At 37.2% G+C, this 16,810-nt stretch overlaps 1 protein-coding gene and 1 non-coding gene across 7 annotated transcripts in view; one reads left to right on the forward strand and one right to left on the reverse strand.

Moving 5' to 3' along the window:
- The window catches only part of PHKA1 (phosphorylase kinase regulatory subunit alpha 1), a 171,899-nt gene that overhangs the window by 142,509 nt on the left and 12,580 nt on the right, over positions 1-16,810 (forward strand). For 4 of the 6 annotated variants that reach the window (XM_041740791.1, XM_041740790.1, XM_041740789.1 and 1 more), the window contains 7 exons: positions 6,776-6,932; positions 7,374-7,453; positions 8,734-8,812; positions 8,946-9,075; positions 14,899-15,000; positions 15,908-16,023; positions 16,158-16,196. In XM_041740791.1, the coding sequence (XP_041596725.1) occupies positions 6,776-6,932; positions 7,374-7,453; positions 8,734-8,812; positions 8,946-9,075; positions 14,899-15,000; positions 15,908-16,023; positions 16,158-16,196 (703 nt within the window). The remainder of the gene's footprint in view (positions 1-6,775; positions 6,933-7,373; positions 7,454-8,733; positions 8,813-8,945; positions 9,076-14,898; positions 15,001-15,907; positions 16,024-16,157; positions 16,197-16,810) is intronic. The other 2 variants (XM_041740793.1, XM_041740795.1) reach the window with 1 other exon arrangement.
- LOC121483657 lies at positions 12,656-12,763 on the reverse strand. The gene has a single exon (XR_005985784.1). It is a non-coding gene; the product is annotated as a U6 spliceosomal RNA (small nuclear RNA).

The following is a 16,810-nucleotide window of genomic DNA, read 5'->3' on the forward strand; positions in this document are numbered from 1 at the left end:
CATTTGGGGAATATAAATAATAGTGAAAGGGAATAGAAGGGAAGGGAGAAGAAATGTGTGGGAAATATCAGAAAGGGAGACAGAACATAAAGACTCCTAACTATGGGAAACGAACTAGGGGTGATGGAAGGGGAGGAGGGCGGGGGGTGGGAGTGAATGGTGACGGGCACTGAGGGGGGCACTTGACGGGATGAGCACTGGGTGTTATTCTGTATGTTGGTAAATTGAACACCAATAAAAAATAAATTTATTATTAAAAAAAAAGAAACAGTCCACAAAACTAAAGGAGAAAGGAGAGAAAATGAGTGGGAAATATCAGAGAGGGAGACAGAACATGAGAGATTCTTAACTCTGGGAAACGAACAAGAGGTGGTGGAAAGGGAGGTGGGCGGGGGGGGCTGGGGGTGACTGGGTGATGGGCATTGAGGGGGGCACTTGATGGGATGAGCACTAGGTGTTATTATATGTTGGCAAGTTGAACTACAATAAAAAAATACATTCTGACACCCTAAAAATTTAAATAAATAAATAAATAATAAATAAAAAGGAAAGATAAGAATAGAAAAAAGGAAAAAAAGGAAAGGGCAGACTCGCAAGTCAGACATCTTTTAGATGATGCCCATTGTAAGCCCCATGGAAAAAATCTGCAGCCCTGCCCATGTCAACAAGGCCAAGTGGAAAGCCTACTCTTACCCCACTGTAACAAAGAGGGCACTGCTTCACCTTCCCCTACTGCCAGGGTTTTGTAAAAGAAGACCAAGTAAGGGTCTGGATCTTTCATCCTCTCTAAGTGGTAATGAAGTCCTCTTGGTCTGTCTGACTCTGAAACCCATGTTGCTTCCATCAGATCATGGTATTTAATGAGTAAGTTTAAAAGATAGCCAAAAACCCCACCAGCACCAAAATCAAATTTTTATGCATCCAATTGTATCAAAAGTAGCCCAAACATATTTTTAGCCATTTAGGGCCTGCTTGCTTTGCATTTTCCTTAAAACCTACCCCACATCTGCTAATAAGAGTTAAGCCCAGGGTCACGAATACCCCAAACCCCTGCTGCCATTTAATGCTTTTTAACCTAGAGAATCCCCACAATGCTACTGAAGCAGACCACCTAAGCATCTAACTTCCACTTCCCCTCTCCCCTAGGAGTTTCCTTGCCCTCCACCCCCTGTGGATGGTAGAGCTTATGCCCTAGATAAGCCTCTGGACAGTCTCATGCTGTGAGGGACTTCCCTTCTCATACAACCCTAAGTGCCACCCAATAAATCTTGTTATGTGCTCCTGCCAAAAAAAATGACATGGGGTCTTAATATTTTGATACCTTTGTTTCTTTCATTTTTCCTTTAGGGTAAGATACTCTATTCAACAAATCTCTGTTGAGGGCTTATTTTGTTCCAGGAACAACGCTAAATGAAATATAATGAAAAGATAGGGAAGGTAAAACAAGATAAGACGTAAGGACAGAAGGACTATAGCTTGAATGAATACTGAAGATTCAGCCAGGTGGTTGATATGGGCAAACAAAGGAAAAGCTCATACTTTACCACCAGTTCAGATGATCCACGGTTGACTGCCAACTCTTCTGCTCCTAACGTGGGTTTTCTTCATCTAACCCTGTATTACTAACTTCACCATAACATCTGATTGAACCTGCAATCTCCCTAAAAATGTAATGTTAAACTACTTGAGTATAGAGTGTGTATGATGTGTTGCATGGGTTTTAATACACTTGGAATTCTGCCCAGTATCCCTCATGGATTTAAAAGTAGAAGTTGGGAGGTGGAGTTTCCAATCTCTGTTGATTAGCATTCTTTCTGCAAATTGTCTGTTTATAACCTTTGTTCTCTATTGAGTGATTTATATTTTTCTTACTAATATTAGATATTACTATTTTATTTGTTATATTTGTTGCAGATATTTTGTCTAATTTGCTAATTATATACCTTTCTCTATGCAGAAGTTTGGTTTTCATATCATCAAATCTGTCAGTCTTTTCCTTTTTGGCTTTTGGGTTTCTTGTCATTCATCCCCTCCCAGAATTTGAAAAATATTTGAAATACCTTCAATAATTTTAAAGAAATTTTTATGTTAGGGTGTCTGGGTGGCTCAGTCAGTTAAGCATCTGCCTTCAGTTCAGGTCATGATCTCAGGGTCCTGGGAACAAGCCCTGCATTGGGCTCCTTGCTCAGCGGGGAATCTGCTTCTCCCTCTCCCTCTGGCCCTTCCCCCCACTCATACTCTCTCACTCTTGCTCTCTCTCTTTCTCAAATAAATAAATAAATAAAATATTTTAAAAAATAAATTTTTACATCTTTGATTCTACTTAGAATTTATATACGTCTATAAAGCAAATCTAAACTCCAGTTCACTGTCTTTATCAGAAACCTACTACTTCCTGACCATGTTCATAGTATCATTCTTTTAGTCACCCAGACTTGAAATTGTGTCATAATCTTCAACTCCTCCTCATCCCCTGCCTCTCCCTGTAACATCACCACTACCATTGAGAATTAATGGCCAAATATACATTCTCAATGATCTGACTTTCAACCTCTATGTACTACCATCACTCCTCCCTCACAATGTGAATACTTTCACCAAAACAGCCCACTGTTGCTTATCACACACCCTATACATGGCTACTTTTGTACCTTAGCTCATGTTCTTCCCTCTGCCTGAATTATTCTCCTACACCACACCCCATCTCCCCTTGTTGGAATTCTAGCTGTCCATCAAGGCCTAGTTCATCTGTCATCTACAGAAAGCTTTCTCTGATCTCTAGGAACAAAAAGGATCATCCCTGATTGTGAGATCTCAAAGTACGTCCTTTCATATTATTCATTTATCTATTTTTATTTTGACCATTTCAAACTTAAAGAAAAGTTCTAAGAATAATACAAAAAAAAATGTGCTGGATATCCTTCACCCAAATTCCTGAGGTTTAATCAATCTCTCTCTCATTCTCTCTGTCATAATCATCATCATCACACATACATGTTTTTCTGAGTCATCTGAGACTAAGTGGCAGACATGATCCCCTTCTACCCCTAAGTATTTGGGTGTGCATTGTGTATTTCCTAAAAACTAGGAATTCTCTTACACAAGCAAAGTACATTTGCCAAAATCAGAAAATTAGGGGCACCTGGGTGGCGCAGCTGGTTAAGTGTCCAGCTCTTGATTTCTGCTCAGGTCATGATCTCAGGTTCCTGAGATCGAGCCCTGCATGGGGCTCTGTGCTCAGCATGGAGTCCTGAGATTCTCTCTGCTTCTCTCCCTCTGCCTCCTCACCTACTTGTGCACTAAATAAATAAATAAATAAATAAATAAATAAATAAATAAAATATTTTAAAATAAAGAAAGAAAAACAAGATTAATGTTAAAACAGTACTATTATCTAACCTACAGATCAGATTCGCCAGTTGTCCCAGTAAGGTCTTTACAGCAGAAGAAAATCTAAATTGTGCATTTCATTCAGTTCTCCTGTGTCCCTTGTCCCCTTTGATCTAATACAGTTCTTGAGTCTTTATTTTTCATGTTATTTGACATTTGTGAAGCATGCAGATGAATTATTTTTTACAGAATGTCTCTAAATTTTGGGTTGTTTGATATTTTCTCATAATAAAATTCAGATGATGCATTTTTGGCAGGAATACCACTGACATCATGCTGAGTTCTTTTCAGTGTGTCACGTCAGGAGGGTACAGTGTTGATGAGCTCCATTGCTGGTTTTATCACTTGGCTAAGACAGTATCTTCCACATTCCTTCACTACAGAGTTTTAATGTTGTACCTTGTAATTCAAAAGTATCTTGTGGAGATATGCTTTGAAACTGCAAATATCCTATTACTCTTCAAACTTTCATTACCTGTTTTGTTTAATCCATTGTTGACTCTTTCTATGGTATTTTTAATTTCATGTTTTAAAAACATATTTAATATATTTAATTAATGTATATTTCTTATTTTTAACATATTTAGTATGTTACATACATTACATAGAATATATATTTACTATAATTTAATGTATTGAATAGATAATACATTATCATTATTCAAACTTTTTGAAGTACAAAAGGATACAGTGAAAGGATAAAAAGTCTTTCTCCCACCTCTGGTCCCCAGATGCCTGGTTCCCTAACTCACAGACAGTCAGTGTTACTGGTTTGTTGTGTATCCATCCAGGGGCAACTTATGCATATGTAGGTATAAATAAAGCATATATGTGTATAATTTCACACCTGTTTCACCAAATGGATATATAGTATATACACTGTTCTGTACCTTGCTTTTTTCCACTAAAACCATTTATCTTGAAATTCATTACATATATACATATATATTCCATTTATTTATGACTGCTTAACAAATATCCCCAAAACTCAGTGACTTAAAATAAAAGCAAAAAGTATTTAAACTATTTGTCACAGTTCTGGAGCTTGTCTAAGCTCAACTAAGCAGTTCTCACTTGGGATCTCATTCAGTTGTGGTCTCACAGTTTCTGGAGCTGAAGTCACCATGAGGTTGTCCACTCATATGTCTAGGGTTTCATACTGGTTGTTGGCTGGCATCTCAACTGGGGCTGTCACCTGGAACACCTACAGTTGACCTCCCTCATGTGTCTCTCTGCTTCCCGACAGCCTAAAGCCTAGGTTCAAAGAGTATGTGGCCCATAAAAGGACCCAGTGGAAGATGCCCTAATATTTACAACCTAGCCTCAGAAATCATACAGCACCACTTTCAACTTAGTCACAAGCATGCCTGGGTTGAAAGAGAGGGAATGCAAACTCACCCTCTTCATGGAAGGACCATAAACATCACGCTGTAGGAAAAGCATGTTAGAAGTCATTTTATTTTTTAAATCTTTTATTTATTTACTCATGAGAGACACACAGAGAGAGGCAGAGACATAGGTAGAGGGAGAAGCAGGTTCCCTGCAGGGACCCTGATGCAGGACTAGATCCCCGGACCCCAGGATCAAGACCTGAGTCTAAGGCAGGTGCTAACCACTAAGCCACACAGGTGCCCCTTGAAGTCATTTTAAAACATACAGTCTGCCACAATCTAGATCTATATCGTATTTCTGTAATAGTTGCATAGCATTTCATTGTTTGAACATACCATGATTTGTTTATGCAGTCTCCTATTGATGGACACTTGAGTTATTACCCATCATTCACTATCACAAACAATGCTATAGCAAATAACCTCAGAGCATATATCATTTCTCATGCATGGATTCTATCCTACAGATATGCCAGAAGTAGAATTCCTAGATCAAGGAATATAGAGATTTTTAATATTGGTGTATATTTCCAAATAGCTCTCCAGAGGGATTGTCCCAATTTTCATTTCCATCAGCAAGATATTGAGAGTATTTATTTTCCCAAAACCTTATCAATGCAGTGTTATCAAATTTGGGGATTTGGACAACATAATAGATTTTACAAAGTGTTATCTTAGTCTAGTGTTAATTTTAATTTTTCTTATTGTGCATGAGATAAATCTTTCCTATATTTAAAATCCATCAGTATTTGCTTGACCATATTTCCTTTGTGTCTTTTTTTCTTATCTATTTGTTCCAGTTCTTTCTTTCAGAGAGACAGAGAAAGCATATGTGGGGGGAAGAGCGAGGGAGAGGAAGAGAGGAGACTCCCACTGAGCATGGAGCCCAATGCAGGGCTCAATCTCACAACCCTGAGATCATTACCTGAGCTGAAATCAAGAGTTGGACACTTAACCAACTGAGCCACCCAGGCACCCGTGTTGAAGTTCTTTATATATTAGGGAAGTTGGCCTATGAATTGTAAATGCTTTTGTTTGTAATTTGTCCTGTGACTTTGCTTAGTGTTTTTTTTTTTTTTGCAATATGAATTTTGTTGTTTTATGTATATAAATGCATCACTATTTCTTTTATGGCTTCTGGTGTATAGGTTATAGTTAAAAAGTCCTCTTTTTTAAAGATTTATTTATTTATTCATGACAGACACAGAGAGAGACAAACAGAGACATAGGCAGAGGGAGAAGCAGGCTCCTGGCAAGGAGCCCAATGTGGGATTCGATCCGGGACCTCAGAATCGCCCCCTGAGCTGAAGGCAGACCCTCAACCACTGAGCCACCCAGGAGTCCCAGTTAAAAAGTCCTCTTGCCCTCAAAGTTATTAAGTAGTTCTCCCATATTTTTCTAGTACTTTCATATTTAAATCTTTGATATATTTGGAACTCTGATGCTCAGTGTAAAGCATGAATCCACCTTCTTTTTCAGATGGCTGCTTGATTGTCTTAACATTGTTTAATGAATAATCTACCTTCATCATATATTAAGTTCCCAATTTCATAGCACTTTATTTATATTTTATGATACTTCACAGTTGACGTGTGTCATGGTAATCTTTACAACAATAATGTATATGCATCTTTTGCAAATAAGCACACATTCTTTTTATCTCTTTATTAGTTCCCTAAGTGTAGCATATTTTCTGAGCTTTCAATACTTAAATTAAATATTTGACCTTGTTTTCAGCAACAATGAAGAGGGTGAAGAGGGTAAAAATGTGTTTTGTCAAAGCAAAGCTGAAACTAAGACTTGTTCTTATCTAGGTATTTGGGTTTCAGGGCCAACTACTAATCATAGGTTTACAAGGATTCTTAGTAAACAACATTTATTTCCTAATGAGATAGACCTATCAAAAACAGGCATATCCATTATAACACTGAAACAAATTATTGTTGCCAGCAGTTTTCCTTATAATTAATGTAGATCTCTCTTTAACATTCCAGAGGACCTGACTGGGACACTGAATTATATGATGAAGAGAGTGCGACAGTCCAAGAGCTGCTTACTGAACTGTATGGCAAAGTTGGAGAAATTCGTCACTGGGGCCTGATCCGATACATCTCTGGAATCTTAAGGAAGAAGGTGGAAGCACTTGATGAGGTACTATGACTTCTTCCTGAATTTATGCCAAATCTAAATGGAGATGCTTTTTAAAAATTGGTTTCTGTAATTGATTTTTAAGGCAACCACAGCATCTAATCATTTGAGATGTCTTTCTCACACAAAGTCGCTGATACTCAATTAGCTTTTTTATTTTTGAATGCCAAATATACAATACTGAAGTTTATAAATGATAAGAATTCCATAGCTTAAGAATGAATATACAGTAGGCTTGAAGTTCCTACTTCTTAGGAGATAAAAATATCTCATTGTTTCTTCCTAAAAATCTCTTTCTTCTGGTCTACATGGTATTTCCTGGAAAGAGGGTTTGATATGTCAATAAATTAAGCAGGAGCAAAGGTCTGTAGGCCAAGAAAAGTAATTGTCATGGGAAGTGGAGGTGTTATGGGAAGGATAATGCTGTTATGCTATCCTTCTTAGGCCTGCACAGCCCTTCTCTCCCATCAGAAACATTTGACAGTGGGACTCCCTCCAGAACCTCGAGAGAAGACCATCTCTGCGTGAGTACAGCTTTAGGTTGGGTTTGATCGAGCTGCTCTAAACCTTTAAAGAGCTGTGTGGACTGATCATAATTCTCTTGCTCTAATCTGTCAGTGGATGATAATGTCCTACATGTGTGGGCTTCTGTCAGAGACACTTGGCATGAGAATGTTGATAATGACAGGGCACGAGTAAATGGAAGAGTAAATTCACAGAAAGTAGTACACAAATATAGTTTGCTTTTTAGGGTTTTGTTGTTATTGATGTTGGTAGTGGTGGTTTTGGGTTTTGTGTTTTTTTTTTACTTACTGGCTTTTCCAACCTCCCACCCAAAAGCAGTCCAAAACAGGGTAGGCAACTAGAATTAGCACCCACAAAACATCCACTATACTCTAGGCTCTCTTCCAGGCCTCTCTTTGGCTTGTAGATGGCTGTTTTCTCACTATGTCTCTTCACATTTCTTCCCTCTATATGCGTCTTTGTGTCCAAATTTTCCAAATTTTTATATAATAACACTAGGCATATTGGATTAGGGCCACTCAATGACCTTACTTTAATTTAATTACCTCTGTAAAAAAACAAACAAACAAACAAAAAAAAAAACCTCATCTCCAAATAAGGTCATACTCTAAGGTACTCTGGGCTAGGATTTCAACATGTGAACTTTGACAGGACACAATTCAACCCATAACACCTTACTCTAGGCAAACAGAACCTTTTTATCACAAATCAGATCAATTTTGTGACTACCATGGCAATCCAAAAGAACATGGCATGGTCCAAGCTCCATTCCCCCAGGGCGCTTAGTATGAGCAGGAAAGCCAGAAGTGTGGGAAGACATATGCATGTGTGTGTGTGTGTGTGTGTGTGTGTGTGTGTGTGTAAATTGATGGAACATAATCAATATAACTAAGGTGGGATCATAACGTAATAAAATGGTTTCCAAAAGGCACAGCTTAAATTTAGTCTATTACTTTCTAGCCATAATAGTTACTTGTCATATGTTAAGAATTAACCATGAAAGACTGATCTGGAATGACCTCATGGGGTGAGTTTTAAATAAAATTTTGAAGTAGAAGGGCAATCCAGGTTTAGAGAGGAGAGAGGAGAGCTCTCCTGAGTTGATAACAGGCCAAAGTGGAATGGGGAGGCAATGAACTTTAAAGACTGAAAGAACCAAATGTAGTGATGATGAGATATTGAAGCAGTGACTTGAACTTGGAAGATTTTTTAATTTTCTTCGTGTATTTAAGCTAAAGAGTCACAGAATTTTGTCTTTCTTTACTGTCTTCTCCCTCAGACCTCTGCCCTATGAAGTGCTCACTCGGCTGATAGATGAGGCTAGTGAAGGGGACATGAGCATCTCAATCCTTACACAGGTGAGCAGAATTATGAGACCTGATATGGTGATCAGTATTTTTGTTTTCAATTGATCTGGCAATTTCCAAAGACTACAAAGTGGGCTTTGTGAAACTTGGACCATAATTTTTTCTATACTCATTCCATGCACAGGAAATAATGGTATATCTAGCCATGTATATGCGAACTCAGCCTGGCCTCTTTGCTGAAATGTTTCGACTTCGAATTGGTCTAATCATACAAGTTATGGCAACAGAACTGGCCCATTCCCTTCGATGCTCAGGTACTTAATGACTATTTTCAGCAGAATTCACTTTTAATGTAGGTCTATTGAGTTTTGGATCAGGAGGTAAAGAAAGTGAAAACATTTTATCAGTAGCTCAGAAGCTGCATATAGCAATCTTGTTCCCATGCTAGTCAACCTGTATACAAATCATGAGACTGATATGACAAATTTATGTATTAGCTCTGCACTTCAATATTCCACCTCTGCACTCCACATTACGTTCCTTCTAACTCCTAGAGTGAGCCTAAGTGTGCATCCAATTTGAGTGTGACAGGCAGTTTGATTCTGACTCAGTCAGTGCAGCTTCTCGACCCCAGATTAAGTCACTGAAGCAGTGTGACCATACTGTCATTATTCTGTCTAGTAAACAACAGGACTGAATAAAGGAATGCCATATTTCTATTAATATTTATCTGACAGAACTCTCTTTGAAATTAACTATAGTTATATTTGGCAAGTTAACAGGTTTAGTTAGAAGAAAAGCAGGGGCCTGTGGAAGCTGTGGCACAAAATTGTATAAAGTGTAAGGGAGGGAAAGGGACCCCCCCCCCGGCATGACAGGATTATTTTTTCCATTGGTATTTATTTGATTTCAATAAGAATGGTACAAAAATGAAATCGGATTTGCAAAACTCAATTTTAGCCATTATTTCTGTTACATTTCCCTGAAAGGCTTTTTTAAAAATATTTTATTTACTCATGAATGACACACACACAGAGAGGCAGAGACAAAGGCAGAGGGAGAAGCAAGCTATGCAATGTGAGACTCAAACTCAGGATCCCAGGACCCTGGGATCAGGACCTGAGCCAAAGGCAGATGCTCAACCACTGAGCCACCCAGGTGTCCCTCCCTGAAAGGCTTTTATTTTTTTTTTCCTGAAAGGCTTTTAATTGAGCTACTAACAAGTAGCTAAATTTATTGGCTTGAGTCTAACCTAAATTACATAAGATAATCTATATTAAAATAACCCTTTAAAAGAGCTAATGAAAAATAAATAAAAAATAAAAGAGCTAATGATGATTTTCTACCTACCATATGTCAGACTGTGCTTTTTGCTTTATGTTTACATACATAATCTTTATTACCACCCTCTGGAGAAGGTATATACATGTATATATATACATATGTACACACACACATATATATGTATTCTCTAGCTATGATATGCAGGGGTGTTTTATTAGGGTCTAATTATTTAATAATAAACCTCAACAAGGGAAAAATCCAAACATTCTTCACTTTTCTTTAATTGCCTATTACTGATTTTTTTCCCTGTGGATTCATCAAAACTATGGCTCTTTACTTCTTATGCAATAAAGTCAAGATCCCTGGGTCTGATATTCAAGACCCTCAACAGTCTGACCCCTACCTTTTACTACTTTCACAGTATTTTATCCATCACCATCCCTGGAGATTAATGTCTCCTCTTATTTCCAAAACGTTCGTTGTCTGTACTTCTCATTTGGTACTTAGTATAGCCATGTTTTATTGTTGTTTATCTTGTTTGCATGTGTAATCTCTCCCAAATAGTCGTTCAGCTTCTCAAGGTCAAAACCCATGTCATAACTGTTGGTTACTAGCATTGCGTAAAGTCATGACCTACATGTAGTAAGCTCTTATTAACTGTGATTTTTTTTCTTTTTCAATTTTTTTTTGAAAGAAATAGGGTTTTTAATTTTATTTATTTATTCATGACAGGGGCGGGGGGAGAGACACAGGCAGAGGGAGAAGCAGGCTTCACGCAGGGAGTCCGATGTGGGACTCGATCCGGGGTCTCCAGGATCACGCCCTGAGCTAAAGGCAGCGCTAAACCGCTGAGCCACCCGGGCTGCCCCTCTTTAAAGTTTTTATTTAAGTTCCAGTTAGTTAACATACAGAATAATATTAGTTTCAGGTCAAGAATTTAGTGATTCATCACTTACATACAACACCCTGTGCTCATCACTACAAGTGCCTTACATAGTACCCATCACCCATTTAACCCATCCCCTGCCCACCTCCTATCTAGTAACCCTCAGTCTGTTCTTTATAGTTAAGAGTCTGTTTTCTCTTTTTTTCTCCTGTGTTCACCTGTTTTGTTTCTTAAATTTCACATATGAGTGAAATCATATATTTGTCTTTCTCTGACTGACTTATTTTGCTTAGCATAATACTCTCTAGCTCCATCCACATCGTTATAAATAGTAAGATTTGATTCTTTTTGATGGCTGAGTAATATTCCACTATATATGTATGTACATACACACACACACACACACAAAGATATATACCACTTCTTTATTCATTCATCAGTCAATGGATATTTTGGCTCTTTCCATAATTTGGCTATTGTTGATAATGCTGCTATAAACATCAGGGTGCATGTATCCCTTCCAATCAGTATTTTCATATCCTTTGGGTAAAAACCTAGGTAGTGCAATTGGTAGATCGTAGAGTAGTTCTATTTTTAACTTTTTGAGGGACTTCCATATTATTTTCCAGAGTGGCTATACCAGTTTGCATTCCCACTGGCAATGTAAGAGGGTTCCCCTTTCTCCACATCCTCACTAACACCTGTTGTTTCCAGTGTTAATTTTAGCTATTCTGTCAAGTGTGAGGTAGTATCTCATTTTAATTTGTATTTCCCTGATGGTCAGTGATGTTGAGCATCTTTTCATGCATCTGTTGGCTATTTTTATGAATTCTTTGGAAAAATATCCATTCATGTCTTCTTAACTGGATTATTTGCTTTTTGGATGTTGAGTTTGATAAGTCCTTTATAGATTGTGGATACTAACCCTTTATCAGATATGTTGTTTGTAAATATATTCTGCCATTCCATAGCCTGACTTTTAGTTTTGATTATTTCCTTTGTTGTGCAGCACCTTTTTATTTTGGTGTAGCCCTAATAGTTTATTTTTGCTTTTGTTCCTCTTGCCTCAGGAGATACATCTATAAAGAAGTTGCCACAACTGATGTCAAAGAGGTTACTGCCTGTGCTATCTTCTAGGATTTTTATGATTTCCAGTTTCCCATTTAGGTCTTTCATCCATTTTGAATTTATTTTTGTGTATGGTGTAAGAAAGTGGTCCAGATACATTCTTTTACATATTGCTGTCCAATTTTCCTGACACCATTTGTTGAAGACACTGTCTTTTTTCCATTGGATATTCTTTCTTGCTGTGTTAAAGATTAGTTGACCATATAGTTGTAGGTTCATTTCTGGGTTTCCTATTCTGTTTTATTGATCTGTGTGTCTATTTTTGTGCCAGTACTACACTGTCTTGATCACTACAGCTTTATAATATAACTTGAAGTCTGAAATTGTGTTGCCTCCAGGTTTGCTTTTCTTTTTCAAGATAGCTTTGCCTATTTGGAATCTTTTATGGTTCCATACAAACTTTAGAATTGTCTGTCAAAAATGCTGGTGGTACTTTGATAGGGATTGCAATAAATCTGTAGATTGCCTTGGGAAGTATAGACATATTTTAACAATATTTGTTCTTTCTAATCCATGAGCATGGAATGATTTTCAATTTCTTTGTGTCGTCTCCAATTTCTTTAGTGTTTTATAGTTTTCAGAGTACAAATCTTTTACAAAATATGAAACAATTCACAAATTTTGCATGTCATCCTTGCTGAGGGGCCAAACTAATCGTCTCTGTGTCATTCCAATTTTAGTATATATGCTGCTGGAGCGAGTATAGTCTGTTAATGATTTTTTTAAAAAGTCCAATCTTCTCGATATTCTTCATGGTTTGAGAGATGCATATCTATTCTCTTTTTAGTCTCTATATTTGCAGACTGAGTTTTTATTATTTTAATCCATCTGCATGTATATATTCATTGCTTTTCTCTGACTGGCTTTCAGTTCTATAGTCCTCCTTTCATTCGTTCAACCTTCAAATAAAGATTCTGCTGAGTACCCTAATGGTGTGGAAGGAGGATGAAGAAGAAATCAAGAATCTGGTTAACCTGTAAACTGGACTAGTCCTTAAATTACTAAGAATCTATTGCAGCACTAACAGTATGGTGCTAAAAATTAAATCTATCTATTTTTCCAATCAATCAAGTGACTCAGAAGTTATAAGAAAGATAGGAAATAGAGAAAAAATAGGGTGGATATGGCAGACCGACTATAGTCCTCTGTCCTAACATTTCTTTTTTTAATTTAAATTCAATTAATTAACATATAGTGTATTATTAGTTTCAGAGGTAGAGTTTAGTGATTCATTGCTTGTGTAACACCCAGTGCTTGTTACATCAAGTGCTCTCCTTAATGCCCATCACCCAGTTACCCCATCCTCCCAACCACCTACCCTCCAGCAACCCTCAGTTTATTTCCTATAGTTCAGAGTCTCCAATGGTTTGTCTTCCTCTCTGATTTCATCTTATTTTATTTTCCCCTCCCTTCCCCTATGATCATTTGTTTTGTTTCTTAAATTCCACATATGAGTGAAACCATATGATAATTATCTTTCTCTAGTTGACTTACTTTGCTTAACATAATACCCTCTAGTTCCATCCATGTCGTTGCAAATGGTAAGATTTCGTTTTTTGATGGCTGAGTAATATTCTATTGTATGTATATACCACATCTTCTTTATCCATTCATCTGCTGATGAATCCACCCATCTGCTGATGGACATCTGGGTTCTTTCTATATTTTGGTTATTGTGGACATTGCTGCTTTAAACATTGGTGTATAGGTGCCCCTTTGAATCACTATGTTTGTATTCTTTGGATAAATAGCTATAGTGCAATTGCTGGGTTGTAGGGTAGCTCTATTTTTAACTTTTTGAGGAACCTCCATATTGTTTTCCAGAGTGGCTATACCAGCTTGCATTCCCACCAAGTATGTGAGAGGGTTCACCTTTCTCTCCACCCTTATCAACATCTGTTTGTTTCCTGATTTGTTAATTGTAGCCATTCTGACTAGTATGAGGTGGTGTCTCATTGTGGTTTTGGTTTGTAATTCCCTGATGCTGAGTGATGTTGAGCATTTTTTCATGTGTCTGTCGGCCATTTGTATATCTTCTTTGGAGAAATGCCTGTCCATGTCTTCTGCCCATTTTTTGACTGGATTATTTATTTTGGGGGGTTTGAGGTTGATTAAGTTCTTTATAGATTTTTGGATACTAACCTTTTATCTGGTAAGACATTTGCAAATATCTTCTCCCATTCCGTAAGTTGTTTTTTAGTTTTGTTGACTGGTTCCTTTGCTGGGCAAAAGCTTTTTATCTTGAAGTCCCAATAGTTCATTTTTGCTTTTGTTTCCCTTGCCTTTGTTCCAAGGGTGGTTCAACATGAGCATATCGATGTGATATACCATATTAGTAAAAGAAAGGACAAGAACCATATGATCCTCTCAATAGATGCAGAAAAAGCATTTGAAAAAGTACAGCATCCTTTCTTGATTAAAACTCACCACAGTGTATGGATAGAGGGAACATACTTCAATATCATAAAGGCCATGTATGAAAAAACCCACAGCGAATATCATCCTCAATGGGGAAAAACTGAGAGCTTTTCCCCTAAGGTCAGGTACATGACAGGGATGTCCACTCTCATCACTGCTGTTCAACATAGTACTGGAAGTCCTAGCCTCATTAATCAGACATTAAAAAGAAATAAAAGGCTCCAAATCGGCAAAAAAAGAAGTCAAACTTTCACTCTTTACAGATGACATGATATCCTATGTTGAAAACCCAAAAGACTCCACCCCAAAATTGCTAGAACTCATACAGGAATTCAGCAAAGCGGAGGGTTATAAAAATCAATTCACAGAAGTCAATTGCATTTCTATACACTAACAATGTCCTAACATTTCTGATGACTAGCTGAGGAAGCCGCAGACAGCCTAATGAATCTTAGTCCTTCAGCCATGAAGAACCTCCTGCATCACATTCTCAGTGGCAAGGAGTTTGGAGTGGAACGAAGTGGTAAGATTTAGTTACAGCATTTCCATTTTAGAGTGTTAGTTTTGTCTCATTGATTTTAAAATATGTTTCTTTTATCAGAGGAACCTTTCCCCCAACTAAATAGAACCTCAATATATGAAACAGTTAAAAGCAAAGCTGTCTTCTGTAACAAGATTTGGAAACTACTGTATGTCTCTTTTTTCTCCTTAAATGATATATCATCAAAGTAGATTACTATCATGTTTTGCTTTGAACTGTTCTATCTATTCCTTTACATTATCCTAAATCCCTACTGTAGGACAACAAACAAGCCCATCATTTGGAACTTTTTTTGTATTCTATTTGGCAGTAATTCAGTAGCAATTACAGTGGTGTGTCTATGAATATGTAGCTGTTACAGTGCATCTGATATATCTTTTTACCTTTGAATTCAGATACATCTTGGGGTCCATCAAAAATTAAGCCTACACTTGCACTTGGTGGTTTGGCAGTGGTATTTGATATCAAGTATCTAAAACGGGGCAAATGAAAAAGGTTATCTCTCATGCTCAACTTTTAGGCTTAGGATAAATAAATACTTAATGTCAGATGAATGGATATTAGACCCTAGAGTGGTAACGGAAAGTTATAAAGCAGTGCTTCTTCAGCCTTACTGTGCATAAGAATCACCTGGGGAACTTGCTAAAATGCAAACTGATTCAGTAGGCCTGGAGTGTGACCCAAGATTCTACTAACAAAATCCTAGGTGATGCTGATGCTGCTGGTCTGTGGACCACACTTTGAATAACAAGGTTGTAGTTGATTAGTTGTATTTTATTATTATTAACCTAAAAGGAGGACATATATCTAAGTCTTTTAAGCATGGTGGAGAAAGTAATTTGAACCTGATTATCCTCTCACTTTCTGTTTAATCTGTCGTGCTATGTAGTTCGTCCCACTGATTCAAATGTTAGCCCTGCTATTTCTATCCATGAGATTGGTGCTGTTGGAGCAACCAAAACAGAACGAACTGGAATAATGCAATTAAAAAGTGAGATAAAGCAGGTAAGACATCTTGGGCTATCTTGAAAGATTAGCTGGGATATTGTCATGCTTAACATTCTTTTGAAATCAGACTTTGTTGGGATCGTGTATTTTTTTTCACATCCTGCATTTAATTGGAGCCATTTCTTTTTCAGGTGGAATTTCGTAGACTATCTGTCTCAACTGAGAGTCAGGTGAAACAACTAGGGATCCTTTAACATAATTTAACCTGCCTTTATTCTATATAACATGCATGAGCCCATGGCCTTTTTACAAATAAGATAACAAACTACACAGTAGCTTGTTTGATTCTCTTTTGTAGTATTCATTTTATGGATAGCTTTCCTTTTCTGGACCAAACTATTTTGCTAATTTTAGGAGGAAAGTAATTTGTTTTTGATAACAAGAAGTTGTTCCTCTTTTTAGAATTAACATATAATTTTGGAATTAATTTTCTTTATGAAACTAGACTCCAATTCCTTGCTTTTAAGAACAGATACTAGGGAAAACCCCAGGATAGGGGAGGGACTTTTAAAAACTCTACTTTCAGGTCCTGTCCTCAAATTAGATGTTTATCATTGTCATGATAGAGGTATACAAAAGGTGTACAGACACATACAGGAAAAAACATCTAAGTCAGTCTGGGAATTGGTGGGAGTCATCTAACATCATACTGTAGCCTAGTCACTACTTTTTCACTACAGATGAAAATAGGCAAATTATTGTGCTCTACAAAGAAATACTTAATATAAACCTCCATAACTTCTTTCAAAACTCTGGGAAATGTGATTTCAGAGTCTCTAAGCTG

Source organism: Vulpes lagopus, chromosome X (assembly GCF_018345385.1).
Source record: "Vulpes lagopus strain Blue_001 chromosome X, ASM1834538v1, whole genome shotgun sequence".
NCBI lineage: Eukaryota > Metazoa > Chordata > Mammalia > Carnivora > Canidae > Vulpes > Vulpes lagopus.